This window comes from Maylandia zebra, linkage group LG14 (genome assembly GCF_041146795.1).
Source record: "Maylandia zebra isolate NMK-2024a linkage group LG14, Mzebra_GT3a, whole genome shotgun sequence".
Classification (NCBI taxonomy): domain Eukaryota; kingdom Metazoa; phylum Chordata; class Actinopteri; order Cichliformes; family Cichlidae; genus Maylandia; species Maylandia zebra.
In genome coordinates this window covers 40,591,932-40,619,911 of record NC_135180.1, presented here as the reverse complement: position 1 = coordinate 40,619,911, position 27,980 = coordinate 40,591,932, and the positions used below count along the sequence as shown (strand labels likewise).

Sequence of the window (27,980 nt, the reverse complement as noted above, 5' to 3'; positions counted from 1 at the left end):
CTCTCTTTTACACAAAAAACACATGTCAGTTGTTAAGGAAAATGTTATAAAACACTTCTTCAGTAAAGACTCAGAGAAGAGAAACACACAGAACTTCTTGCTAGCAAGGGCAGCCTCCACTCTAAGAGACTCCAGTGAGAGAACTGCCCCGGTCTTTATTTTATACTCCATTGAGCGTGTGTGTGTGCGTGTGTGTGTGTGTGTGTGTGTTGACAGAGAGACAGAGAGAGAGAGAGAGAGAGAGGGAGAGATACAAAGGAATGTAATTCAAATTTTGCACTTCAGACCTTACAGTGTGTGTGTGTGTGTGTGTGTGTGTGTGTGTGTGTGTGTGTGTGTGTGTGTGTGTGTGTGTGTGTGTTGACAGAGAGAGAGAGAGAGAGAGAGAGACAGAGAGAGAGAGAGAGAGAGAGAGGGAGAGATACAAAGGAATGTAATTCAAATTTTGCACTTCAGACCTTACAGTGTGTGTGTGTGTGTGTGTGTGTGTGTGTGTGTCTGTCTTTTACACAAAAAATGCACTTGCAACAACTTTAATATGGAATGTACTGGACTTCCCAGCTAGGCGCCCTCCTGTGGATGACAGGTGCAATTGATTGTCAAAAGCAGATATCTAACAGCTTCTGACACTTTGTACCGCATTGAGCCAGCAGAGGGAGCCCCCCTGGTTCAATCCCAGTTGCACAGCAGTTGTGACCAGCTTCTGTCTGTGTGCTTTGGTGTGTGTGAGTGTGTGTGTGTGTGTGTGTGTTGACAGAGAGAGAGAGAGAGAGACAGAGAGAGAGAGAGAGAGAGAGAGAGAGAGAGAGGGAGAGATACAAAGGAATGTAATTCAAATTTTGCACTTCAGACCTTACTGTGTGTGTGTGTGTGTGTGTGTGTGTGTGTGTGTGTGTGTGTGTGTGTCTGTCTTTTACACAAAAAATGCACTTGCAACAACTTTAATATGGAATGTACTGGACTTCCCAGCTAGGCGCCCTCCTGTGGACGACAGGTGCAATCCCAGTTGCACAGCACTTGACCAGCTTCTGTGTGTGTGTGTGTGTGTGTGACAGACAGACAGACAGACAGACAGAGAGGGAGATTCAAAGCATCAGGACCAGGAGATGACACAGTGCTCCAAAGGCCTGGTTCTGCTGCCTCCTCCTCCACCCACCTGCTGCAGACGCTTCTGTGAAGGGAAACTGCTACATGTTATGTCACCGATCCCTGCCATGCTGCGTGTCGAACGACCCGGCAGGGCCTGCTGAGTACAGTGGTGGTGGAATCGGCCCGATCGGACACTCCTATCTGCCACTTTGACCTTTTTATTCCGTCAAATTTGGACCCATTTACACCAAGTCCAGAACCGTTGGTGCTATCGACATGGGGTCTTCACCAGGGTGTCCGGAGCACCCCGAAACCCCCCCGTAGACACCACTTTCATCCCTCTACGACACTTACTTTCCCAGTTATTCCATTTTATTCCGTCAAGCTCTGGCTATTACCCCCTAACCTAACCAACCCTCATCATACCTGCATTTGTCCACTGGAGGGAGACAAAAACACCAAGCTCTGAGATTCAAATTTTGAACTGCAGACCTCACTGTGTGTGTGTGTGTGTGTGTGTGTGTGTGTGTGTGTGTGTGTGTGTGTGTGTGTGTGTGTGTGACAGAGAGAGAGAGAGAGTGACACTTGCTGTGTATTTAAGAAACAAACGCTCAAAGAAACCAAACAGAATGACACAGGCAGAAAGACACTGTTTTATTTTGGTAACCAATGATGCATTTCTTCTCCCCTTGTACAGTACACCCTGAAGCCGTGTGTGGACCAGGAGATCAGCAGAACAGGAACCACAGAGCGTCAGCGGCAGACATCCAAGCTGCACAGGGCACACGCAGCACCACGCAGAATAAATGACGTCCCTGATCCACAGCTCAAGCCCAGCCACCCGCTGCCTCCTCGCCGCCTCCTCCCGGGACCTTCAAGGACCACCCACCAGCCACTGGTACACATTCCAATCTTACACAATGGCCCCAGCATCACAGGGCATCTCCTGACATTAAAATCTATCCTGATTTCTGTTGTTTTTCCCTCATCTCTGAGCCGCTGAGTGTGAGTGTGTGTGTGTGTGTGTGTGTGTGTGTGTGTGTGTGTGTGTGTGTGTGTGTGTGTGTGTGTGTCTCTCTCTTTTACACAAAAAACACATGTCAGTTGTTAAGGAAAATGTTATAAAACACTTCTTCAGTAAAGACTCAGAGAAGAGAAACACACAGAACTTCTTGCTAGCAAGGGCAGCCTCCACTCTAAGAGACTCCAGTGAGAGAACTGCCCCGGTCTTTATTTTATATTCCATTGAGCGTGTGTGTGTGCGTGTGTGTGTGTGTGTGTGTGTTGACAGAGAGAGAGAGAGAGAGACAGAGAGAGAGAGAGAGAGGGAGAGATACAAAGGAATGTAATTCAAATTTTGCACTTCAGACCTTACAGTGTGTGTGTGTGTGTGTGTGTGTGTGTGTGTGTGTGTGTGTGTGTGTGTGTGTGTGTGTGTGTGTTGACAGAGAGAGAGAGAGAGAGAGAGAGACAGAGAGAGAGAGAGAGAGAGGGAGAGATACAAAGGAATGTAATTCAAATTTTGCACTTCAGACCTTACAGTGTGTGTGTGTGTGTGTGTGTGTGTGTGTGTCTGTCTTTTACACAAAAAATGCACTTGCAACAACTTTAATATGGAATGTACTGGACTTCCCAGCTAGGCGCCCTCCTGTGGATGACAGGTGCAATTGATTGTCAAAAGCAGATATCTAACAGCTTCTGACACTTTGTACCGCATTGAGCCAGCAGAGGGAGCCCCCCTGGTTCAATCCCAGTTGCACAGCAGTTGTGACCAGCTTCTGTCTGTGTGCTTTGGTGTGTGTGAGTGTGTGTGTGTGTGTGTGTGTTGACAGAGAGAGAGAGAGAGAGACAGAGAGAGAGAGAGAGAGAGAGAGAGGGAGAGATACAAAGGAATGTAATTCAAATTTTGCACTTCAGACCTTACTGTGTGTGTGTGTGTGTGTGTGTGTGTGTGTGTCTGTCTTTTACACAAAAAATGCACTTGCAACAACTTTAATATGGAATGTACTGGACTTCCCAGCTAGGCGCCCTCCTGTGGACGACAGGTGCAATCCCAGTTGCACAGCACTTGACCAGCTTCTGTGTGTGTGTGTGTGTGTGTGTGTGTGTGTGTGTGTGTGTGTGTGTGTGTGTGTGTGACAGACAGACAGACAGACAGACAGAGAGGGAGATTCAAAGCATCAGGACCAGGAGATGACACAGTGCTCCAAAGGCCTGGTTCTGCTGCCTCCTCCTCCACCCACCTGCTGCAGACGCTTCTGTGAAGGGAAACTGCTACATGTTATGTCACCGATCCCTGCCATGCTGCGTGTCGAACGACCCGGCAGGGCCTGCTGAGTACAGTGGTGGTGGACCCAGGCCCTCTGCACCTTCCTTTCTCCGACTGGGACCGTTTTGTCCCATCCTTTTTGGTCCGATTCGCCATATCTCCAGAACCGAAGAAGCCATCGGCGTGGCCTCTTCGCCACAGCGTCCGGCACCCACCAAAACCCCCACCTAGACACCAACATCAGCCCTCTACACCTCTTACTTTTTCAGTTATTCCACTTTTGTCCCATCCTCTCCTGGCTTTTTCCCCATAACCTATCATTTAAGCCTCATCATACCTGCCGTGGGCCACTGGAGGGAGACAAATCACCATGCACTAAAATTCAAATTTTGCACTGCAAACCTCACAGTGTCTGTGTCTGTGTGTGTGTGTGTGTGTGTGTGTGTGTGCGCGCGCTTTGGTGTGTGTGTGTGTGTGTGTGCGCGCTTTGGTGTGTGTGCTTTGGTGTGTGTGTGTGTGTGTGTGTGTGACAGAGAGAGAGAGAGAGAGAGTGACACTTGCTGTGTATTTAAGAAACAAACGCTCAAAGAAACCAAACAGAATGACACAGGCAGAAAGACACTGTTTTATTTTGGTAACCAATGATGCATTTCTTATCCCCTTGTACAGGGCCTTTTATGACAGGAACAGGAACCACAGAGCGTCAGCCGCACACATCGAAGCTGCACAGGGCACACGCGGCACCACGCAGAATAAATGACGTTCCTGGGCCAAGGCCGAAGCCCAGCCACCCGCTGCCTCCTCGCCGCCTCCTCCTGGGACCTTCAAGGACCACCCACCAGCCACTGGTACACATTCCAATCTTACACAATGGCCCCAGCATCACAGGGCATCTCCTGACATTAAAATCTATCCTGATTTCTGTTGTTTTTCCCTCATCTCTGAGCCGCTGAGTGTGAGTGTGTGTGTGTGTGTGTGTGTGTGTGTGTGTGTGTGTGTGTGTGTGTGTGTGTGTCTCTCTCTCTTTTACACAAAAAACACATGTCAGTTGTTAAGGAAAATGTTATAAAACACTTCTTCAGTAAAGACTCAGAGAAGAGAAACACACAGAACTTCTTGCTAGCAAGGGCAGCCTCCACTCTAAGAGACTCCAGTGAGAGAACTGCCCCGGTCTTTATTTTATACTCCATTGAGCGTGTGTGTGTGCGTGTGTGTGTGTGTGTGTGTGTGTTGACAGAGAGAGAGAGAGAGAGACAGAGAGAGAGAGAGAGAGGGAGAGATACAAAGGAATGTAATTCAAATTTTGCACTTCAGACCTTACAGTGTGTGTGTGTGTGTGTGTGTGTGTGTGTGTGTGTGTGTGTGTGTGTGTGTGTGTGTGTGTGTGTGTGTGTGTGTTGACAGAGAGAGAGAGAGAGAGAGAGAGACAGAGAGAGAGAGAGAGAGAGAGAGGGAGAGATACAAAGGAATGTAATTCAAATTTTGCACTTCAGACCTTACAGTGTGTGTGTGTGTGTGTGTGTGTGTGTGTGTGTCTGTCTTTTACACAAAAAATGCACTTGCAACAACTTTAATATGGAATGTACTGGACTTCCCAGCTAGGCGCCCTCCTGTGGATGACAGGTGCAATTGATTGTCAAAAGCAGATATCTAACAGCTTCTGACACTTTGTACCGCATTGAGCCAGCAGAGGGAGCCCCCCTGGTTCAATCCCAGTTGCACAGCAGTTGTGACCAGCTTCTGTCTGTGTGCTTTGGTGTGTGTGAGTGTGTGTGTGTGTGTGTGTGTTGACAGAGAGAGAGAGAGAGAGACAGAGAGAGAGAGAGAGAGAGAGAGAGAGAGAGAGGGAGAGATACAAAGGAATGTAATTCAAATTTTGCACTTCAGACCTTACTGTGTGTGTGTGTGTGTGTGTGTGTGTGTGTGTGTGTGTGTCTGTCTTTTACACAAAAAATGCACTTGCAACAACTTTAATATGGAATGTACTGGACTTCCCAGCTAGGCGCCCTCCTGTGGACGACAGGTGCAATCCCAGTTGCACAGCACTTGACCAGCTTCTGTGTGTGTGTGTGTGTGTGTGACAGACAGACAGACAGACAGACAGAGAGGGAGATTCAAAGCATCAGGACCAGGAGATGACACAGTGCTCCAAAGGCCTGGTTCTGCTGCCTCCTCCTCCACCCACCTGCTGCAGACGCTTCTGTGAAGGGAAACTGCTACATGTTATGTCACCGATCCCTGCCATGCTGCGTGTCGAACGACCCGGCAGGGCCTGCTGAGTACAGTGGTGGTGGAATCGGCCCGATCGGACACTCCTATCTGCCACTTTGACCTTTTTATTCCGTCAAATTTGGACCCATTTACACCAAGTCCAGAACCGTTGGTGCTATCGACATGGGGTCTTCACCAGGGTGTCCGGAGCACCCCGAAACCCCCCCGTAGACACCACTTTCATCCCTCTACGACACTTACTTTCCCAGTTATTCCATTTTATTCCGTCAAGCTCTGGCTATTACCCCCTAACCTAACCAACCCTCATCATACCTGCATTTGTCCACTGGAGGGAGACAAAAACACCAAGCTCTGAGATTCAAATTTTGAACTGCAGACCTCACAGTGTGTGTGTGTGTGTGTGTGTGTGTGTGTGTGTGTGTGTGTGTGTGTGTGTGTGTGTGTGTGTGTGTGTGTGTGTGTGTGTGTGACAGAGAGAGAGAGAGAGTGACACTTGCTGTGTATTTAAGAAACAAACGCTCAAAGAAACCAAACAGAATGACACAGGCAGAAAGACACTGTTTTATTTTGGTAACCAATGATGCATTTCTTCTTCCCTTGTACAGTACACCCTGAAGCCGTGTGTGGACCAGGAGATCAGCAGAACAGGAACCACAGAGCGTCAGCGGCAGACATCCAAGCTGCACAGGGCACACGCAGCACCACGCAGAATAAATGACGTCCCTGATCCACAGCTCAAGCCCAGCCACCCGCTGCCTCCTCGCCGCCTCCTCCCGGGACCTTCAAGGACCACCCACCAGCCACTGGTACACATTCCAATCTTACACAATGGCCCCAGCATCACAGGGCATCTCCTGACATTAAAATCTATCCTGATTTCTGTTGTTTTTCCCTCATCTCTGAGCCGCTGAGTGTGAGTGTGTGTGTGTGTGTGTGTGTGTGTGTGTGTGTGTGTGTGTGTGTGTGTGTGTGTGTGTGTGTCTCTCTCTTTTACACAAAAAACACATGTCAGTTGTTAAGGAAAATGTTATAAAACACTTCTTCAGTAAAGACTCAGAGAAGAGAAACACACAGAACTTCTTGCTAGCAAGGGCAGCCTCCACTCTAAGAGACTCCAGTGAGAGAACTGCCCCGGTCTTTATTTTATACTCCATTGAGCGTGTGTGTGTGCGTGTGTGTGTGTGTGTGTGTGTTGACAGAGAGAGAGAGAGAGAGACAGAGAGAGAGAGAGAGAGGGAGAGATACAAAGGAATGTAATTCAAATTTTGCACTTCAGACCTTACAGTGTGTGTGTGTGTGTGTGTGTGTGTGTGTGTGTGTGTGTGTGTGTGTGTGTGTGTTGACAGAGAGAGAGAGAGAGAGAGAGAGACAGAGAGAGAGAGAGAGAGAGAGAGAGAGGGAGAGATACAAAGGAATGTAATTCAAATTTTGCACTTCAGACCTTACAGTGTGTGTGTGTGTGTGTGTGTGTGTGTGTGTCTGTCTTTTACACAAAAAATGCACTTGCAACAACTTTAATATGGAATGTACTGGACTTCCCAGCTAGGCGCCCTCCTGTGGATGACAGGTGCAATTGATTGTCAAAAGCAGATATCTAACAGCTTCTGACACTTTGTACCGCATTGAGCCAGCAGAGGGAGCCCCCCTGGTTCAATCCCAGTTGCACAGCAGTTGTGACCAGCTTCTGTCTGTGTGCTTTGGTGTGTGTGAGTGTGTGTGTGTGTGTGTGTGTTGACAGAGAGAGAGAGAGAGAGACAGAGAGAGAGAGAGAGAGAGAGAGAGGGAGAGATACAAAGGAATGTAATTCAAATTTTGCACTTCAGACCTTACTGTGTGTGTGTGTGTGTGTGTGTGTGTGTGTGTGTGTCTGTCTTTTACACAAAAAATGCACTTGCAACAACTTTAATATGGAATGTACTGGACTTCCCAGCTAGGCGCCCTCCTGTGGACGACAGGTGCAATCCCAGTTGCACAGCACTTGACCAGCTTCTGTGTGTGTGTGTGTGTGTGTGTGTGTGTGTGTGTGTGTGTGTGTGTGTGTGTGTGTGACAGACAGACAGACAGACAGACAGAGAGGGAGATTCAAAGCATCAGGACCAGGAGATGACACAGTGCTCCAAAGGCCTGGTTCTGCTGCCTCCTCCTCCACCCACCTGCTGCAGACGCTTCTGTGAAGGGAAACTGCTACATGTTATGTCACCGATCCCTGCCATGCTGCGTGTCGAACGACCCGGCAGGGCCTGCTGAGTACAGTGGTGGTGGACCCAGGCCCTCTGCACCTTCCTTTCTCCGACTGGGACCGTTTTGTCCCATCCTTTTTGGTCCGATTCGCCATATCTCCAGAACCGAAGAAGCCATCGGCGTGGCCTCTTCGCCACAGCGTCCGGCACCCACCAAAACCCCCACCTAGACACCAACATCAGCCCTCTACACCTCTTACTTTTTCAGTTATTCCACTTTTGTCCCATCCTCTCCTGGCTTTTTCCCCATAACCTATCATTTAAGCCTCATCATACCTGCCGTGGGCCACTGGAGGGAGACAAATCACCATGCACTAAAATTCAAATTTTGCACTGCAAACCTCACAGTGTCTGTGTCTGTGTGTGTGTGTGTGTGTGTGTGTGTGTGTGCGCGCGCGCTTTGGTGTGTGTGTGTGTGTGTGTGCGCGCTTTGGTGTGTGTGCTTTGGTGTGTGTGTGTGTGTGTGTGTGTGACAGAGAGAGAGAGAGAGAGAGTGACACTTGCTGTGTATTTAAGAAACAAACGCTCAAAGAAACCAAACAGAATGACACAGGCAGAAAGACACTGTTTTATTTTGGTAACCAATGATGCATTTCTTATCCCCTTGTACAGGGCCTTTTATGACAGGAACAGGAACCACAGAGCGTCAGCCGCACACATCGAAGCTGCACAGGGCACACGCGGCACCACGCAGAATAAATGACGTTCCTGGGCCAAGGCCGAAGCCCAGCCACCCGCTGCCTCCTCGCCGCCTCCTCCTGGGACCTTCAAGGACCACCCACCAGCCACTGGTACACATTCCAATCTTACACAATGGCCCCAGCATCACAGGGCATCTCCTGACATTAAAATCTATCCTGATTTCTGTTGTTTTTCCCTCATCTCTGAGCCGCTGAGTGTGAGTGTGTGTGTGTGTGTGTGTGTGTGTGTGTGTGTGTGTGTGTGTCTCTCTCTCTTTTACACAAAAAACACATGTCAGTTGTTAAGGAAAATGTTATAAAACACTTCTTCAGTAAAGACTCAGAGAAGAGAAACACACAGAACTTCTTGCTAGCAAGGGCAGCCTCCACTCTAAGAGACTCCAGTGAGAGAACTGCCCCGGTCTTTATTTTATACTCCATTGAGCGTGTGTGTGTGCGTGTGTGTGTGTGTGTGTGTGTGTTGACAGAGAGAGAGAGAGAGAGACAGAGAGAGAGAGAGAGAGGGAGAGATACAAAGGAATGTAATTCAAATTTTGCACTTCAGACCTTACAGTGTGTGTGTGTGTGTGTGTGTGTGTGTGTGTGTGTGTGTGTGTGTGTGTGTGTGTGTGTGTGTGTGTGTGTTGACAGAGAGAGAGAGAGAGAGAGAGAGACAGAGAGAGAGAGAGAGAGAGAGAGGGAGAGATACAAAGGAATGTAATTCAAATTTTGCACTTCAGACCTTACAGTGTGTGTGTGTGTGTGTGTGTGTGTGTGTGTGTCTGTCTTTTACACAAAAAATGCACTTGCAACAACTTTAATATGGAATGTACTGGACTTCCCAGCTAGGCGCCCTCCTGTGGATGACAGGTGCAATTGATTGTCAAAAGCAGATATCTAACAGCTTCTGACACTTTGTACCGCATTGAGCCAGCAGAGGGAGCCCCCCTGGTTCAATCCCAGTTGCACAGCAGTTGTGACCAGCTTCTGTCTGTGTGCTTTGGTGTGTGTGAGTGTGTGTGTGTGTGTGTGTGTTGACAGAGAGAGAGAGAGAGAGACAGAGAGAGAGAGAGAGAGAGAGAGAGAGAGAGAGGGAGAGATACAAAGGAATGTAATTCAAATTTTGCACTTCAGACCTTACTGTGTGTGTGTGTGTGTGTGTGTGTGTGTGTGTGTGTGTGTGTGTCTGTCTTTTACACAAAAAATGCACTTGCAACAACTTTAATATGGAATGTACTGGACTTCCCAGCTAGGCGCCCTCCTGTGGACGACAGGTGCAATCCCAGTTGCACAGCACTTGACCAGCTTCTGTGTGTGTGTGTGTGTGTGTGACAGACAGACAGACAGACAGACAGACAGAGAGGGAGATTCAAAGCATCAGGACCAGGAGATGACACAGTGCTCCAAAGGCCTGGTTCTGCTGCCTCCTCCTCCACCCACCTGCTGCAGACGCTTCTGTGAAGGGAAACTGCTACATGTTATGTCACCGATCCCTGCCATGCTGCGTGTCGAACGACCCGGCAGGGCCTGCTGAGTACAGTGGTGGTGGAATCGGCCCGATCGGACACTCCTATCTGCCACTTTGACCTTTTTATTCCGTCAAATTTGGACCCATTTACACCAAGTCCAGAACCGTTGGTGCTATCGACATGGGGTCTTCACCAGGGTGTCCGGAGCACCCCGAAACCCCCCCGTAGACACCACTTTCATCCCTCTACGACACTTACTTTCCCAGTTATTCCATTTTATTCCGTCAAGCTCTGGCTATTACCCCCTAACCTAACCAACCCTCATCATACCTGCATTTGTCCACTGGAGGGAGACAAAAACACCAAGCTCTGAGATTCAAATTTTGAACTGCAGACCTCACTGTGTGTGTGTGTGTGTGTGTGTGTGTGTGTGTGTGTGTGTGTGTGTGTGTGTGTGTGTGTGTGTGTGTGTGTGTGTGTGTGTGTGTGTGTGTGTGTGACAGAGAGAGAGAGAGAGTGACACTTGCTGTGTATTTAAGAAACAAACGCTCAAAGAAACCAAACAGAATGACACAGGCAGAAAGACACTGTTTTATTTTGGTAACCAATGATGCATTTCTTCTCCCCTTGTACAGTACACCCTGAAGCCGTGTGTGGACCAGGAGATCAGCAGAACAGGAACCACAGAGCGTCAGCGGCAGACATCCAAGCTGCACAGGGCACACGCAGCACCACGCAGAATAAATGACGTCCCTGATCCACAGCTCAAGCCCAGCCACCCGCTGCCTCCTCGCCGCCTCCTCCCGGGACCTTCAAGGACCACCCACCAGCCACTGGTACACATTCCAATCTTACACAATGGCCCCAGCATCACAGGGCATCTCCTGACATTAAAATCTATCCTGATTTCTGTTGTTTTTCCCTCATCTCTGAGCCGCTGAGTGTGAGTGTGTGTGTGTGTGTGTGTGTGTGTGTGTGTGTGTGTGTGTGTGTGTGTGTGTGTGTGTGTGTCTCTCTCTTTTACACAAAAAACACATGTCAGTTGTTAAGGAAAATGTTATAAAACACTTCTTCAGTAAAGACTCAGAGAAGAGAAACACACAGAACTTCTTGCTAGCAAGGGCAGCCTCCACTCTAAGAGACTCCAGTGAGAGAACTGCCCCGGTCTTTATTTTATATTCCATTGAGCGTGTGTGTGTGCGTGTGTGTGTGTGTGTGTGTGTTGACAGAGAGAGAGAGAGAGAGACAGAGAGAGAGAGAGAGAGGGAGAGATACAAAGGAATGTAATTCAAATTTTGCACTTCAGACCTTACAGTGTGTGTGTGTGTGTGTGTGTGTGTGTGTGTGTGTGTGTGTGTGTGTGTGTGTGTGTGTGTGTTGACAGAGAGAGAGAGAGAGAGAGAGAGACAGAGAGAGAGAGAGAGAGAGGGAGAGATACAAAGGAATGTAATTCAAATTTTGCACTTCAGACCTTACAGTGTGTGTGTGTGTGTGTGTGTGTGTGTGTGTCTGTCTTTTACACAAAAAATGCACTTGCAACAACTTTAATATGGAATGTACTGGACTTCCCAGCTAGGCGCCCTCCTGTGGATGACAGGTGCAATTGATTGTCAAAAGCAGATATCTAACAGCTTCTGACACTTTGTACCGCATTGAGCCAGCAGAGGGAGCCCCCCTGGTTCAATCCCAGTTGCACAGCAGTTGTGACCAGCTTCTGTCTGTGTGCTTTGGTGTGTGTGAGTGTGTGTGTGTGTGTGTGTGTTGACAGAGAGAGAGAGAGAGAGACAGAGAGAGAGAGAGAGAGAGAGAGAGGGAGAGATACAAAGGAATGTAATTCAAATTTTGCACTTCAGACCTTACTGTGTGTGTGTGTGTGTGTGTGTGTGTGTGTGTCTGTCTTTTACACAAAAAATGCACTTGCAACAACTTTAATATGGAATGTACTGGACTTCCCAGCTAGGCGCCCTCCTGTGGACGACAGGTGCAATCCCAGTTGCACAGCACTTGACCAGCTTCTGTGTGTGTGTGTGTGTGTGTGTGTGTGTGTGTGTGTGTGTGTGTGTGTGACAGACAGACAGACAGACAGACAGAGAGGGAGATTCAAAGCATCAGGACCAGGAGATGACACAGTGCTCCAAAGGCCTGGTTCTGCTGCCTCCTCCTCCACCCACCTGCTGCAGACGCTTCTGTGAAGGGAAACTGCTACATGTTATGTCACCGATCCCTGCCATGCTGCGTGTCGAACGACCCGGCAGGGCCTGCTGAGTACAGTGGTGGTGGACCCAGGCCCTCTGCACCTTCCTTTCTCCGACTGGGACCGTTTTGTCCCATCCTTTTTGGTCCGATTCGCCATATCTCCAGAACCGAAGAAGCCATCGGCGTGGCCTCTTCGCCACAGCGTCCGGCACCCACCAAAACCCCCACCTAGACACCAACATCAGCCCTCTACACCTCTTACTTTTTCAGTTATTCCACTTTTGTCCCATCCTCTCCTGGCTTTTTCCCCATAACCTATCATTTAAGCCTCATCATACCTGCCGTGGGCCACTGGAGGGAGACAAATCACCATGCACTAAAATTCAAATTTTGCACTGCAAACCTCACAGTGTCTGTGTCTGTGTGTGTGTGTGTGTGTGTGTGTGTGTGTGTGCGCGCGCTTTGGTGTGTGTGTGTGTGTGTGTGCGCGCTTTGGTGTGTGTGCTTTGGTGTGTGTGTGTGTGTGTGTGTGTGTGACAGAGAGAGAGAGAGAGAGAGTGACACTTGCTGTGTATTTAAGAAACAAACGCTCAAAGAAACCAAACAGAATGACACAGGCAGAAAGACACTGTTTTATTTTGGTAACCAATGATGCATTTCTTATCCCCTTGTACAGGGCCTTTTATGACAGGAACAGGAACCACAGAGCGTCAGCCGCACACATCGAAGCTGCACAGGGCACACGCGGCACCACGCAGAATAAATGACGTTCCTGGGCCAAGGCCGAAGCCCAGCCACCCGCTGCCTCCTCGCCGCCTCCTCCTGGGACCTTCAAGGACCACCCACCAGCCACTGGTACACATTCCAATCTTACACAATGGCCCCAGCATCACAGGGCATCTCCTGACATTAAAATCTATCCTGATTTCTGTTGTTTTTCCCTCATCTCTGAGCCGCTGAGTGTGAGTGTGTGTGTGTGTGTGTGTGTGTGTGTGTGTGTGTGTGTGTGTCTCTCTCTCTTTTACACAAAAAACACATGTCAGTTGTTAAGGAAAATGTTATAAAACACTTCTTCAGTAAAGACTCAGAGAAGAGAAACACACAGAACTTCTTGCTAGCAAGGGCAGCCTCCACTCTAAGAGACTCCAGTGAGAGAACTGCCCCGGTCTTTATTTTATACTCCATTGAGCGTGTGTGTGTGCGTGTGTGTGTGTGTGTGTGTGTGTTGACAGAGAGAGAGAGAGAGAGACAGAGAGAGAGAGAGAGAGGGAGAGATACAAAGGAATGTAATTCAAATTTTGCACTTCAGACCTTACAGTGTGTGTGTGTGTGTGTGTGTGTGTGTGTGTGTGTGTGTGTGTGTGTGTGTGTGTGTGTGTGTGTGTGTGTTGACAGAGAGAGAGAGAGAGAGAGAGAGACAGAGAGAGAGAGAGAGAGAGAGAGGGAGAGATACAAAGGAATGTAATTCAAATTTTGCACTTCAGACCTTACAGTGTGTGTGTGTGTGTGTGTGTGTGTGTCTGTCTTTTACACAAAAAATGCACTTGCAACAACTTTAATATGGAATGTACTGGACTTCCCAGCTAGGCGCCCTCCTGTGGATGACAGGTGCAATTGATTGTCAAAAGCAGATATCTAACAGCTTCTGACACTTTGTACCGCATTGAGCCAGCAGAGGGAGCCCCCCTGGTTCAATCCCAGTTGCACAGCAGTTGTGACCAGCTTCTGTCTGTGTGCTTTGGTGTGTGTGAGTGTGTGTGTGTGTGTGTGTGTTGACAGAGAGAGAGAGAGAGAGACAGAGAGAGAGAGAGAGAGAGAGAGAGAGAGAGGGAGAGATACAAAGGAATGTAATTCAAATTTTGCACTTCAGACCTTACTGTGTGTGTGTGTGTGTGTGTGTGTGTGTGTGTGTGTCTGTCTTTTACACAAAAAATGCACTTGCAACAACTTTAATATGGAATGTACTGGACTTCCCAGCTAGGCGCCCTCCTGTGGACGACAGGTGCAATCCCAGTTGCACAGCACTTGACCAGCTTCTGTGTGTGTGTGTGTGTGTGTGTGTGTGTGTGACAGACAGACAGACAGACAGACAGAGAGGGAGATTCAAAGCATCAGGACCAGGAGATGACACAGTGCTCCAAAGGCCTGGTTCTGCTGCCTCCTCCTCCACCCACCTGCTGCAGACGCTTCTGTGAAGGGAAACTGCTACATGTTATGTCACCGATCCCTGCCATGCTGCGTGTCGAACGACCCGGCAGGGCCTGCTGAGTACAGTGGTGGTGGACCCAGGCCCTCTGCACCTTCCTTTCTCCGACTGGGACCGTTTTGTCCCATCCTTTTTGGTCCGATTCGCCATATCTCCAGAACCGAAGAAGCCATCGGCGTGGCCTCTTCGCCACAGCGTCCGGCACCCACCAAAACCCCCACCTAGACACCAACATCAGCCCTCTACACCTCTTACTTTTTCAGTTATTCCACTTTTGTCCCATCCTCTCCTGGCTTTTTCCCCATAACCTATCATTTAAGCCTCATCATACCTGCCGTGGGCCACTGGAGGGAGACAAATCACCATGCACTAAAATTCAAATTTTGCACTGCAAACCTCACAGTGTCTGTGTCTGTGTGTGTGTGTGTGTGTGTGTGTGTGTGTGTGTGTGCGCGCGCTTTGGTGTGTGTGTGTGTGTGTGTGCGCGCTTTGGTGTGTGTGCTTTGGTGTGTGTGTGTGTGTGTGTGTGTGACAGAGAGAGAGAGAGAGAGAGTGACACTTGCTGTGTATTTAAGAAACAAACGCTCAAAGAAACCAAACAGAATGACACAGGCAGAAAGACACTGTTTTATTTTGGTAACCAATGATGCATTTCTTATCCCCTTGTACAGGGCCTTTTATGACAGGAACAGGAACCACAGAGCGTCAGCCGCACACATCGAAGCTGCACAGGGCACACGCGGCACCACGCAGAATAAATGACGTTCCTGGGCCAAGGCCGAAGCCCAGCCACCCGCTGCCTCCTCGCCGCCTCCTCCTGGGACCTTCAAGGACCACCCACCAGCCACTGGTACACATTCCAATCTTACACAATGGCCCCAGCATCACAGGGCATCTCCTGACATTAAAATCTATCCTGATTTCTGTTGTTTTTCCCTCATCTCTGAGCCGCTGAGTGTGAGTGTGTGTGTGTGTGTGTGTGTGTGTGTGTGTGTGTGTGTGTGTCTCTCTCTCTTTTACACAAAAAACACATGTCAGTTGTTAAGGAAAATGTTATAAAACACTTCTTCAGTAAAGACTCAGAGAAGAGAAACACACAGAACTTCTTGCTAGCAAGGGCAGCCTCCACTCTAAGAGACTCCAGTGAGAGAACTGCCCCGGTCTTTATTTTATACTCCATTGAGCGTGTGTGTGTGCGTGTGTGTGTGTGTGTGTGTGTTGACAGAGAGAGAGAGAGAGAGACAGAGAGAGAGAGAGAGAGGGAGAGATACAAAGGAATGTAATTCAAATTTTGCACTTCAGACCTTACAGTGTGTGTGTGTGTGTGTGTGTGTGTGTGTGTGTGTGTGTGTGTGTGTGTGTGTGTGTGTGTGTGTGTGTGTGTTGACAGAGAGAGAGAGAGAGAGAGAGAGACAGAGAGAGAGAGAGAGAGAGAGAGGGAGAGATACAAAGGAATGTAATTCAAATTTTGCACTTCAGACCTTACAGTGTGTGTGTGTGTGTGTGTGTGTGTGTGTCTGTCTTTTACACAAAAAATGCACTTGCAACAACTTTAATATGGAATGTACTGGACTTCCCAGCTAGGCGCCCTCCTGTGGATGACAGGTGCAATTGATTGTCAAAAGCAGATATCTAACAGCTTCTGACACTTTGTACCGCATTGAGCCAGCAGAGGGAGCCCCCCTGGTTCAATCCCAGTTGCACAGCAGTTGTGACCAGCTTCTGTCTGTGTGCTTTGGTGTGTGTGTGTGTGTGTGTGTGTGTGTGTGTTGACAGAGAGAGAGAGAGAGAGACAGAGAGAGAGAGAGAGAGAGAGAGAGGGAGAGATACAAAGGAATGTAATTCAAATTTTGCACTTCAGACCTTACTGTGTGTGTGTGTGTGTGTGTGTGTGTGTGTGTGTGTCTGTCTTTTACACAAAAAATGCACTTGCAACAACTTTAATATGGAATGTACTGGACTTCCCGGCTAGGCGCCCTCCTGTGGATGACAGGTGCAATTGATTGTCAAAAGCAGATATCTAACAGCTTCTGACACTTTGTACCGCATTGAGCCAGCAGAGGGAGCCCCCCTGGTTCAATCCCAGTTGCACAGCAGTTGTGACCAGCTTCTGTCTGTGTGCTTTGGTGTGTGTGAGTGTGTGTGTGTGTGTGTGTGTTGACAGAGAGAGAGAGAGAGAGACAGAGAGAGAGAGAGAGAGAGAGAGAGAGAGAGGGAGAGATACAAAGGAATGTAATTCAAATTTTGCACTTCAGACCTTACTGTGTGTGTGTGTGTGTGTGTGTGTGTGTGTGTGTGTGTCTGTCTTTTACACAAAAAATGCACTTGCAACAACTTTAATATGGAATGTACTGGACTTCCCAGCTAGGCGCCCTCCTGTGGACGACAGGTGCAATCCCAGTTGCACAGCACTTGACCAGCTTCTGTGTGTGTGTGTGTGTGTGTGTGTGTGTGTGTGTGTGTGTGTGTGTGTGACAGACAGACAGACAGACAGACAGAGAGGGAGATTCAAAGCATCAGGACCAGGAGATGACACAGTGCTCCAAAGGCCTGGTTCTGCTGCCTCCTCCTCCACCCACCTGCTGCAGACGCTTCTGTGAAGGGAAACTGCTACATGTTATGTCACCGATCCCTGCCATGCTGCGTGTCGAACGACCCGGCAGGGCCTGCTGAGTACAGTGGTGGTGGACCCAGGCCCTCTGCACCTTCCTTTCTCCGACTGGGACCGTTTTGTCCCATCCTTTTTGGTCCGATTCGCCATATCTCCAGAACCGAAGAAGCCATCGGCGTGGCCTCTTCGCCACAGCGTCCGGCACCCACCAAAACCCCCACCTAGACACCAACATCAGCCCTCTACACCTCTTACTTTTTCAGTTATTCCACTTTTGTCCCATCCTCTCCTGGCTTTTTCCCCATAACCTAACCCCTAATTATTGCTAGTTATTTTAATTTTTACCTGTCGTCTTGTGTTCCAGTCGGTCGCAGCAGCAGTGTGTTACCAGTCGCCAATACTCTCCTCTTTAGTTTGAGAAGTCTCCTTTTGTATTAAATATGCTTTTCCAAAAACGTCTATCTTTGTGTACACGTTGAATGAATGTTAATGGGAGACCAGTTCTTTGGGGGGGTTTTTTGGGGTTTTTTTGTGGACAATCCTTGTCAGTGTTGGAGGAGGACTGTGAAGGACGACCGTTCAAATCAAACCAAATCCTAACTTTAAGCCACTATCCAGTCCTGTCCCCCTTCTCTCCTCATACCGGTACCCACAGTTCAGACCCCACCTCAGGCCCCTTACTGCCTGAGGAGGGGTCTGAAGTATTTTCCAGCCTTATAAAGAAAGGGAAGACTGAAGTGGCAGACTGTCATGCAAAAAGCGAGCATCTCCTCCTTGCACTGCTTACAGTCAAATGACAAAATATGTGAACTCTTTTTAAACAGGAAAAAGGAAGAAATTGTACACCAGAGGGGGCAAGAAGGAGAAAACTTGAATATAAACTCAAAAGAAAAACCGCTGTTCCTTCCCTCCCCCAGAAGGCAGTAGAATATCATCATGTTAAATGCCACTTTTGGGGGGGGGGGGTAAAATTACTTGACAAATATGTTTCTCTTTTTTGTTATTTCGTCCCTCTTTGTTACAGCTACAGGAGGACAATAAACAGAAGAAGGAGAGCGGCACCAAAGAGGCGAAAAAACGAAAGAGCGCACCACCTCCTGACACCACATCCACAAAGAAGTCCAAATGTACCTCCAGTGCTGAGGGGGACGACAAGGAGGTTTTTCTCCTCCCTGTTCGTGGGCGTGAGCGTTACGAGATGTTGAAGAAGATCAATGACGGTTTGGAGCTGCTTGACAAGGACAGCAAAAGCAAGTCAAAGGTCTCAGTGAAGCATGAGGTTCCCGTGCCCTCCAGTGGAAAGAGGCTGCTCCAGAGAGGAGAGAGGAGTGACAGCGACTAAGATGCCCATCACCTCAATTTCGAAAACAAATGTCACCTTTTTGTCTAAGCCTTTAGGATTATTTCAGGTTTTAAATGCCCATTTAAAAACCAAAATGCCATCCTGCCTCAGTTAAAACGGTTCCTGAAACTGTACTGCCTGATTAGTCACTGCACTGACATACTGTTGTGTTCAGTTATGTTTTTTTCTTTTTAAAAAAAACAAAAAAAACAACAACCCTATGTTCCTAATTGGGTTAGAGCCGTTCAGCATGGTTTGAGTGAGATTACGAATGATCCTTGTCATAACGAGTCACTGCCGTTTATTTAAATAAAGTTCAAAGCTAGGCTTGCAAAACTTGAATGGAATTTGCCTCTGATGTTGCTGTATTACTGTGCTACAGTCCTGTCGCACCATGTCATTTTTAAAAAAAGAAATGTATATATTTTGCATGATTGTCTGGGAAATGCAACCACCTCTGCACAACCTTGATTCATATGCAATATGTAATCATGTTTGTGTAACATGAAAGAAAAAAGAGAAAAAATGATGATAAATGCAAAGACTGGTAACAGCGCTAAGAACCATAAAGCAAGAGAATTTTTAAAAAACTGTGAGAAATAAACTACACTGTAAAAAAAATAACCCTATTCAAATTAAAAAAAATGATGTCCAGTTGTCACATCCAAAATATTTGGCTTTATAGAATCCAAATTGAGTCACTTGATATGACCTGATACTTTTATGTTGATATAAACAATATTACTAGACTTGACTGAAACTTTAAATTTTGCATTGATCCAAATTGATTTTTTTACATAGAACCATATTTTAATTATTGAACCAAGCTAATATATTGAAATTTAACCAACCTAATGTATTCACATCGAACCAAATTAACATGAACTAATATGTTTGTGTTGAAGCCAGGTAATTGATTTACATATATTCAAACTATATTTTTTACATTTCATTTCAGTTCAAAAATGCTCTGCATTTCCTATAAAAAACAAGACAGTTGGCCAACCAATTATTTCAAAATTATTTATTGTTCCAAACCATTTTAACTATAATCAATAGAGAGGATTAGTAATATACAGATTTAGTGCTACGGCAGAAATGATTAGAGAAATGTTTGTTTTATAAAACCTGCAATCTTTTGAAAACCAGTATAAAACCTGCAATCTTTTGAAAACCAGTATAAAACCTGCAACCTGTCTAAAACTGGCATAAAACCATTATAAAAACTATTTTTAAACCAATTTGCAAGTACTCAAAAATGTTTATATGTGCACTGTGCCTGTACAATGTAAAAAAAAAAAAAAAAATCTACACATGTATCAATGAAATCAACTTAAATCTCCCTTTCAAATGGGTGTTCTTATAAATTTTGAATGTAGAATACCACTGCAGGCCAACCAAGCAAAATAACCAAGCACACATGCACATGCATGTGCACATACACATGCACACATGCATGCAAACACACTACTGTGCAGTGTTAAGTTCACAATTAAGTTTGCGAATCTTAGAGGTCATCTTGTTAAAGTCAAGCTCCATCATAATCTTTTGAAGAGCCTCAAAGGTGAACCTGAATCCTCGTGGATATTCCATATTAAGAGCATAACAGAGTCCAAAGACCATTGCCACTCCAGCTGCCACAGAAGGCAACTCATTCAGGACTTCCACACCATCAATGATTATCCCGATGTCTCGAGGCTGATGTAGGAGGCTTGAGTTGTCCCTGAAGACGAAGAGTGCCATGGTGGTACTCTGCAGCTCTTCCTCAGCTTCATCTTTCTGGGATATCTTGAGGTAAAATATGGAACAAAATGTACAAGTGAAGAATTGAAGTCTGGCACACCTGATAAATCTTTGACCATAATAAACTACTATTTTGATAGTTGTTTGGTCACAGACTATTAGAACAATTATTTGACTAATCAGATTGTGAATTGCATAATCATTAAATTAAATCAATGGTGGAACATTTTCATAAATGTTCCACAAAGCCCAAGAAAAAAAAAGAAAACAATACAGAACCCTAAGATATTAACTTGATGAGTTGATTAATCGTTGCTGTCCTACATTAATCACTGCATTTAATAGCAGAGTTGTCAAATTTACATCAAGAGACTGCATCTCATGTAGAGACAGAACAGATATGGACATACCATGTATTCTTTTATCAAGTCCTCAACACATCAGCAAGGTGAATGAGAGGATAATGAGGGAGAGTCTAGATTATTATGAAATGTTTAAAAAGGATGTGCAGTGTAAATGCAAAATGATACCTGTTCAGATTAAATGAAAATGTATGCTTCAGCCATGGAATGGATGGAGCGATCTGTGGTTCTGAAAGCATACAGAAAAAAAAGAATAATGTTACTTCTCTATAAAACACATTACATAGAAAAACCAAGAAATACGTAACATGACATACCAAACAGTCTACAGACCAGCCATTAGCGACTAAGTTTGGCATAGGGTCAATTTTTTGCTGTTAAAATTAAAATTTCTTCAGAAAATGCACATTTTTCCGAGCTGCGCCTGAAAGTCAATTGAAGGAATTAGTCTTATGTCATTGATCTTATATGCTGGCTTGTTATTTCTGTCTCTAAATCATGCACATTAATAATTATCTTTTGCCCTCGGTGTACACACACATAACACACAGATATTTATATGAAGAGAGACAAACGTGCGCGCACAAACACAAGCTTGTGTCTAGAAACCGCGAGCTCACCAGAAAAATTCAAACGAAGCGGAGCACGGAGTTATACTATGAATGTTATGAACTATGAACTTATGCTAGCTAGCTTTATCCACCACCGATGCATCGTGGTAACGCTAGCTAGTTAGGCAAAAAGCCGTTTTTTACCAGTATACTAACTTGTATTCCCGACTGTGATGGTCGGTTTCTGGTAACCAGTTCTAACGTTGCGCAGGATAGCTAGCTAGCTTATAGCTAGCAGCTACAATCATGCAAAAATTAGGGGTGGCTGTCGACCCAGCTTAAATGGGGTTATTTTCTGCGATTTTGGCAATACAAATTATAAAAGCTTTTGTAACACACTTGGCTTTACTTACGTTTATTTTCAGATGAAATTAATCAAAGATGTGACATGATGTTTCCAGCAGCCATGCAGAATAAAAATGGGTCCCGGTCTATTTCTGGTGGGCGTGTTCAAGTGCAAATCACTTTGACTCAAATTAAAGATATTATCTGTTCAACATGAAAAGAAATATATGTTTTGAGAGAAATCAAAAACTTTGCGTTGCGATGTTCACAATCCTGTACTGACACTATGGGCACATTTTTAGAAATCTATTTAATTCCACAGAAAGGTTAGCCACTTTAGTGTTTCACTTGTGACCTATTTATAGCTCACTGAAGAAGGTTTTAAAATGCAACAATGTTCGGAGATAGAGAGAAAAAAAAAAGAACTTTGGTGCAGGTGCAGGTGCAGTCTTTATGTAGCTTTCTGGTGACCTTAAAAGAACCTTTACGAAGCCCGTTGACAGGCCTTTAATCGAATGATCGGTTGGTTGATTGATAACAGAAAAAAAGGACACATAAGATGGACATAAAGGACTGAAAACACCAAGAGCAAATATTGCATCGCACTCATTTATGTAGTTTATTTTTAGATTAGATAATTTTGCAAAATAACGCAGCAAAATAAATAATAAGAGCCGGGATGTGCAGACTATTTAGCACTGAAAAAACTCCGTCCATGTGAACAGAATCAGGTGTTACCTTACCTGTTGATTAAATATCAAGACTATTTAGCAATAAGCTTACTTTAAAGGCTCGTAATAGGTGAACTGTCTTGGTATAGTTGAGTCACGCAGAGTTCATGGTCCATGTTGTGTTACTTGTTGTTTGTGTGTGTGTGTGTGTGTCACCCGATGACCCCTGGCGCCGGAGCGTCTAGACTACATTAGAGATGTGTCACAGCAAAGAGCCGCACCTGCGCTCAAAGAGAGCACATACATAGAGGTGAGATGAGGATAAATGGATAGATGCGGTCCTTTTTCGAAGCTGAGCGCACAGTTGTATTTCCTGCACAATCACACACGAAGTGAGGCTGTGTTTATGCCGGTTATACCATGAATATACACCCTGCAGGCACCACTTGTTTGTCAAACTGTTTATGAAGCAAAAGTCACATTTCTGTTTATTTACAAAGCAAAAAGAAGGGGGGGAAAGAGGCGTAGGAGGGGGTGGAGCGTGCGCACTAGCATACCGGCGACGGCTGTTTCCTTTCACTAAAAGGAAAAAAATAATAAAATGTGTACTTCACGTTACGGTTGAAACTGGGGTTTTTTTTTGTGTTTTTTTAATTTTTATTTTATAGAAACAATTTTTGCTCATAACCAATTGACAGGGGATTTCTTAAAATCACCCCGCAGTTCTTCAGCTGAGACACCTGAGTTAGAAAACACAAACACTGCAGCTGTCTTTAACTCGCGAGGGCAGTCATGGACGCAAGACCTGCGTCTCATCACTGCTGCTTTGTGAATGTCTGTCTGTGAAAAGCGCTTAATAAATAAAGTTTACTTACTTACTTACTTACTGAGCCTGCAGTTCAGAAATTTAACCATTAGATGGAGTCATTGCCAAAGCAATGACTCCATCTAATTGCTATGACTTTTGGTGTTTATTTTGGACCTTAACTCGCCCCACAGTTTTGAGACAAGGTTCACATATGATATATCATTGTGTGCGGCTGGAGCTGGAATGAGTTGCTATGACTTTTGGTGTTTATTACTTCTATAGTTTTTTAAATATGAATATTTTAATGCAAGTTTTTTCCCATTGAAATGAATGGAGAACAAGAAAACTTCATTTGTGGTGTGCTGGCTCACTCTAGTGGTATGTCGGGAGTAATGGAGGCGGCCGCTGTGTCCCTGTGGTTGGCCTACTTGTCAGATATCGACAAATCCTACACTACAGACCAGTTGACAGCGTGCAATAACCCAGCCGATTCATTCGTCTTTACACTACCTCACAATCGACTCAACGGTGAGTTATTTGTTTGTTTTGTTTTCTCACAATTAATGTAAAGCCAAGGTATATATCAACGGCGCGCGCAGCGGAAGTATGGCATTATAGCGGATTATAATGGGGGACGCTTTTATTTTGTATAACTACCGGAAGTAGTTCCTGTGTACTGAGCTAGCTGGGTAGCTAGCGCCGCGTCGCTTAAAAAGCAGCCGGGCTTGTCTTAAACTTAAGAGGCTGACACTCGCTAAACCACCCGATCGCTCGCCAAGCGACAGACGTCCATGTGTTCAACAACAGACACACGTCATTCCCCTTCGTGGTCTAAACCAATCAGAGATAGTCGGGGCGGGACCTCTGTCCGTGGTCGAGCTGGACGTGGAGGTGGATAGAGACGGGTGAGTAGCTTGAATGAAGCGATATCGATTCATTAAATCCTGAATTGAATGAATATAAATGTGTTTTACCAGAAACGCCAGAATCTCAGGTTAAAGCTCACAAAACTATTTCAACAACAACCAGCAAATGAGAGCAGGAAACGCATTCCACACGAAAACGTAAACAGAGCGGACCGACGCATCAGAATTAGCTTAGTCGGCGTGGGGGCTAATATCATCCTTAATTCCTTCTTACTTTTGCTGTTTTGCTTCCAACACGATAAAACCCACAGCTGTGCGTGAACTGTGAGAGAAACTTCAAGAAAAGTTTCCCATCTCAAACATGTGTTTTCTGCATTACTCATTCGCTTATTACCCATCAGTCTACGGTTGTTTACAGCGCTGGCGGCCGCTGTCTTTTCTTTCCTTTGTAAATGACGTCGGATAAGAAAGCTTAATTTCTGCTGTTTAATACTGAAGAAATGTAAACTTTTTCAAATTAGGTATAATTGCAGAATATTTTTAAGGTTATCTGCTATAAAATCCATGCCAGGAAAATCTCCTTTATGTTTTTATTTTTTTATTTTTTTATTCTCAGTTACTTTGACACAACGGCATGTGCTGTGATGGTCACATCTCTGATAAAGTTTAGTGTCAGTACTGATAAATGATCAGAATTATAAGATCTCTCACTTTCTGAGTAAAAATTGCACCAAATCGAATCTGGATTATGTGGATTATAGAAATCAGTGATGATACACAGTGTGTGTGTGTGTGTGTGTGTGTGTGTGTGTGTGTGTGTGTGTGCTTTGGTGTGTGTGCTTTGGTGTGTGTGTGTGTGTGTGTGTGACAGAGAGAGAGAGAGTGACACTTGCTGTGTATTTAAGAAACAAACGCTCAAAGAAACCAAACAGAATGACACAGGCAGAAAGACACTGTTTTATTTTGGTAACCAATGATGCATTTCTTCTCCGCTTGTACAGTGCACCCTGAAGCCGTGTGTGGACCAGGAGATCAGCAGAACAGGAACCACAGAGCGTCAGCGGCAGACATCCAAGCTGCACAGGGCACACGCAGCACCAGGCAGAATTAATGACGTCCCTGATCCACAGCTCAAGCCCAGCCACCCGCTGCCTCCTCGCCGCCTCCTCCTGGGACCTTCAAGGACCACCCACCAGCCACTGGTACACATTCCAATCTTACACAATGGCCCCAGCATCACAGGGCATCTCCTGACATTAAAATCTATCCTGATTTCTGTTGTTTTTCCCTCATCTCTGAGCCGCTGAGTGTGAGTGTGTGTGTGTGTGTGTGTGTGTGTGTGTGTGTGTGTGTGTGTGTGTGTGTGTGTGTGTGTGTGTGTCTCTCTCTCTTTTACACAAAAAACACATGTCAGTTGTTAAGGAAAATGTTATAAAACACTTCTTCAGTAAAGACTCAGAGAAGAGAAACACACAGAACTTCTTGCTAGCAAGGGCAGCCTCCACTCTAAGAGACTCCAGTGAGAGAACTGCCCCGGTCTTTATTTTATACTCCATTGAGCGTGTGTGTGTGCGTGTGTGTGTGTGTGTGTGTGTTGACAGAGAGACAGAGAGAGAGAGAGAGAGAGAGGGAGAGATACAAAGGAATGTAATTCAAATTTTGCACTTCAGACCTTACTGTGTGTGTGTGTGTGTGTGTGTGTGTGTGTGTGTGTGTGTGTGTTGACAGAGAGAGAGAGAGAGAGAGAGAGACAGAGAGAGAGAGAGAGAGAGAGAGAGAGGGAGAGATACAAAGGAATGTAATTCAAATTTTGCACTTCAGACCTTACAGTGTGTGTGTGTGTGTGTGTGTGTGTGTGTGTGTCTGTCTTTTACACAAAAAATGCACTTGCAACAACTTTAATATGGAATGTACTGGACTTCACGGCTAGGCGCCCTCCTGTGGATGACAGGTGCAATTGATTGTCAAAAGCAGATATCTAACAGCTTCTGACACTTTGTACCGCATTGAGCCAGCAGAGGGAGCCCCCCTGGTTCAATCCCAGTTGCACAGCAGTTGTGACCAGCTTCTGTCTGTGTGCTTTGGTGTGTGTGAGTGTGTGTGTGTGTGTGTGTGTGTTGACAGAGAGAGAGAGAGACAGAGAGAGAGAGAGAGAGAGAGGGAGAGATACAAAGGAATGTAATTCAAATTTTGCACTTCAGACCTTACTGTGTGTGTGTGTGTGTGTGTGTGTGTGTGTGTGTGTGTGTGTGTTGACAGAGAGAGAGAGAGAGAGAGAGAGAGAGAGAGGGAGAGATACAAAGGAATGTAATTCAAATTTTGCACTTCAGACCTTACTGTGTGTGTGTGTGTGTGTGTGTGTGTGTGTGTGTGTCTGTCTTTTACACAAAAAATGCACTTGCAACAACTTTAATATGGAATGTACTGGACTTCCCAGCTAGGCGCCCTCCTGTGGACGACAGGTGCAATCCCAGTTGCACAGCACTTGACCAGCTTCTGTGTGTGTGTGTGTGTGTGTGTGTGTGTGTGTGTGTGTGTGTGTGTGTGTGTGACAGACAGACAGACAGACAGACAGAGAGGGAGATTCAAAGCATCAGGACCAGGAGATGACACAGTGCTCCAAAGGCCTGGTTCTGCTGCCTCCTCCTCCACCCACCTGCTGCAGACGCTTCTGTGAAGGGAAACTGCTACATGTTATGTCACCGATCCCTGCCATGCTGCGTGTCGAACGACCCGGCAGGGCCTGCTGAGTACAGTGGTGGTGGACCCAGGCCCTCTGCACCTTCCTTTCTCCGACTGGGACCGTTTTGTCCCATCCTTTTTGGTCCGATTCGCCATATCTCCAGAACCGAAGAAGCCATCGGCGTGGCCTCTTCGCCACAGCGTCCGGCACCCACCAAAACCCCCACCTAGACACCAACATCAGCCCTCTACACCTCTTACTTTTTCAGTTATTCCACTTTTGTCCCATCCTCTCCTGGCTTTTTCCCCATAACCTATCATTTAAGCCTCATCATACCTGCCGTGGGCCACTGGAGGGAGACAAATCACCATGCACTAAAATTCAAATTTTGCACTGCAAACCTCACAGTGTCTGTGTCTGTGTGTGTGTGTGTGTGTGTGTGTGTGTGTGTGCGCGCGCTTTGGTGTGTGTGTGTGTGTGTGTGCGCGCTTTGGTGTGTGTGCTTTGGTGTGTGTGTGTGTGTGTGTGTGTGACAGAGAGAGAGAGAGAGAGAGTGACACTTGCTGTGTATTTAAGAAACAAACGCTCAAAGAAACCAAACAGAATGACACAGGCAGAAAGACACTGTTTTATTTTGGTAACCAATGATGCATTTCTTATCCCCTTGTACAGGGCCTTTTATGACAGGAACAGGAACCACAGAGCGTCAGCCGCACACATCGAAGCTGCACAGGGCACACGCGGCACCACGCAGAATAAATGACGTTCCTGGGCCAAGGCCGAAGCCCAGCCACCCGCTGCCTCCTCGCCGCCTCCTCCTGGGACCTTCAAGGACCACCCACCAGCCACTGGTACACATTCCAATCTTACACAATGGCCCCAGCATCACAGGGCATCTCCTGACATTAAAATCTATCCTGATTTCTGTTGTTTTTCCCTCATCTCTGAGCCGCTGAGTGTGAGTGTGTGTGTGTGTGTGTGTGTGTGTGTGTGTGTGTGTGTGTGTCTCTCTCTCTTTTACACAAAAAACACATGTCAGTTGTTAAGGAAAATGTTATAAAACACTTCTTCAGTAAAGACTCAGAGAAGAGAAACACACAGAACTTCTTGCTAGCAAGGGCAGCCTCCACTCTAAGAGACTCCAGTGAGAGAACTGCCCCGGTCTTTATTTTATACTCCATTGAGCGTGTGTGTGTGCGTGTGTGTGTGTGTGTGTGTGTTGACAGAGAGAGAGAGAGAGAGACAGAGAGAGAGAGAGAGAGGGAGAGATACAAAGGAATGTAATTCAAATTTTGCACTTCAGACCTTACAGTGTGTGTGTGTGTGTGTGTGTGTGTGTGTGTGTGTCTGTCTTTTACACAAAAAATGCACTTGCAACAACTTTAATATGGAATGTACTGGACTTCCCAGCTAGGCGCCCTCCTGTGGATGACAGGTGCAATTGATTGTCAAAAGCAGATATCTAACAGCTTCTGACACTTTGTACCGCATTGAGCCAGCAGAGGGAGCCCCCCTGGTTCAATCCCAGTTGCACAGCAGTTGTGACCAGCTTCTGTCTGTGTGCTTTGGTGTGTGTGAGTGTGTGTGTGTGTGTGTGTGTTGACAGAGAGAGAGAGA

At 46.2% G+C, this 27,980-nt stretch overlaps 1 protein-coding gene and 1 long non-coding RNA gene across 3 annotated transcripts in view; one reads left to right on the top strand and one right to left on the bottom strand.

The window, feature by feature from the left end:
• Window positions 1–27,213, top strand: part of LOC112432677 (uncharacterized) — a 41,161-nt gene extending 13,948 nt beyond the window's left edge. The window contains exons 5-11 of one of the 2 annotated variants that reach the window (XM_076873546.1): window positions 1,787–1,987; window positions 6,196–6,396; window positions 10,615–10,815; window positions 12,852–13,030; window positions 15,053–15,231; window positions 24,682–24,882; window positions 27,036–27,213. In XM_076873546.1, the coding sequence (XP_076729661.1) occupies window positions 1,787–1,987; window positions 6,196–6,396; window positions 10,615–10,815; window positions 12,852–12,863 (615 nt within the window). In that variant the 3' untranslated portion in view covers window positions 12,864–13,030; window positions 15,053–15,231; window positions 24,682–24,882; window positions 27,036–27,213. Of the gene's footprint in view, window positions 1–1,786; window positions 1,988–6,195; window positions 6,397–8,442; window positions 8,622–10,614; window positions 10,816–12,851; window positions 13,031–15,052; window positions 15,232–24,681; window positions 24,883–27,035 lie in introns of those variants that run through there. The other variant, XM_076873547.1, reaches the window with a different exon arrangement.
• On the bottom strand, window positions 19,344–21,637 carry LOC143412519 (uncharacterized). Its single transcript, XR_013093053.1, has 3 exons — window positions 21,404–21,637; window positions 20,608–20,668; window positions 19,344–20,122 (listed from the first exon to the last, which is right to left on the bottom strand). It is a non-coding gene; the product is annotated as an uncharacterized LOC143412519 (long non-coding RNA).
• Window positions 27,214–27,980: the final 767 nt, after the last annotated feature.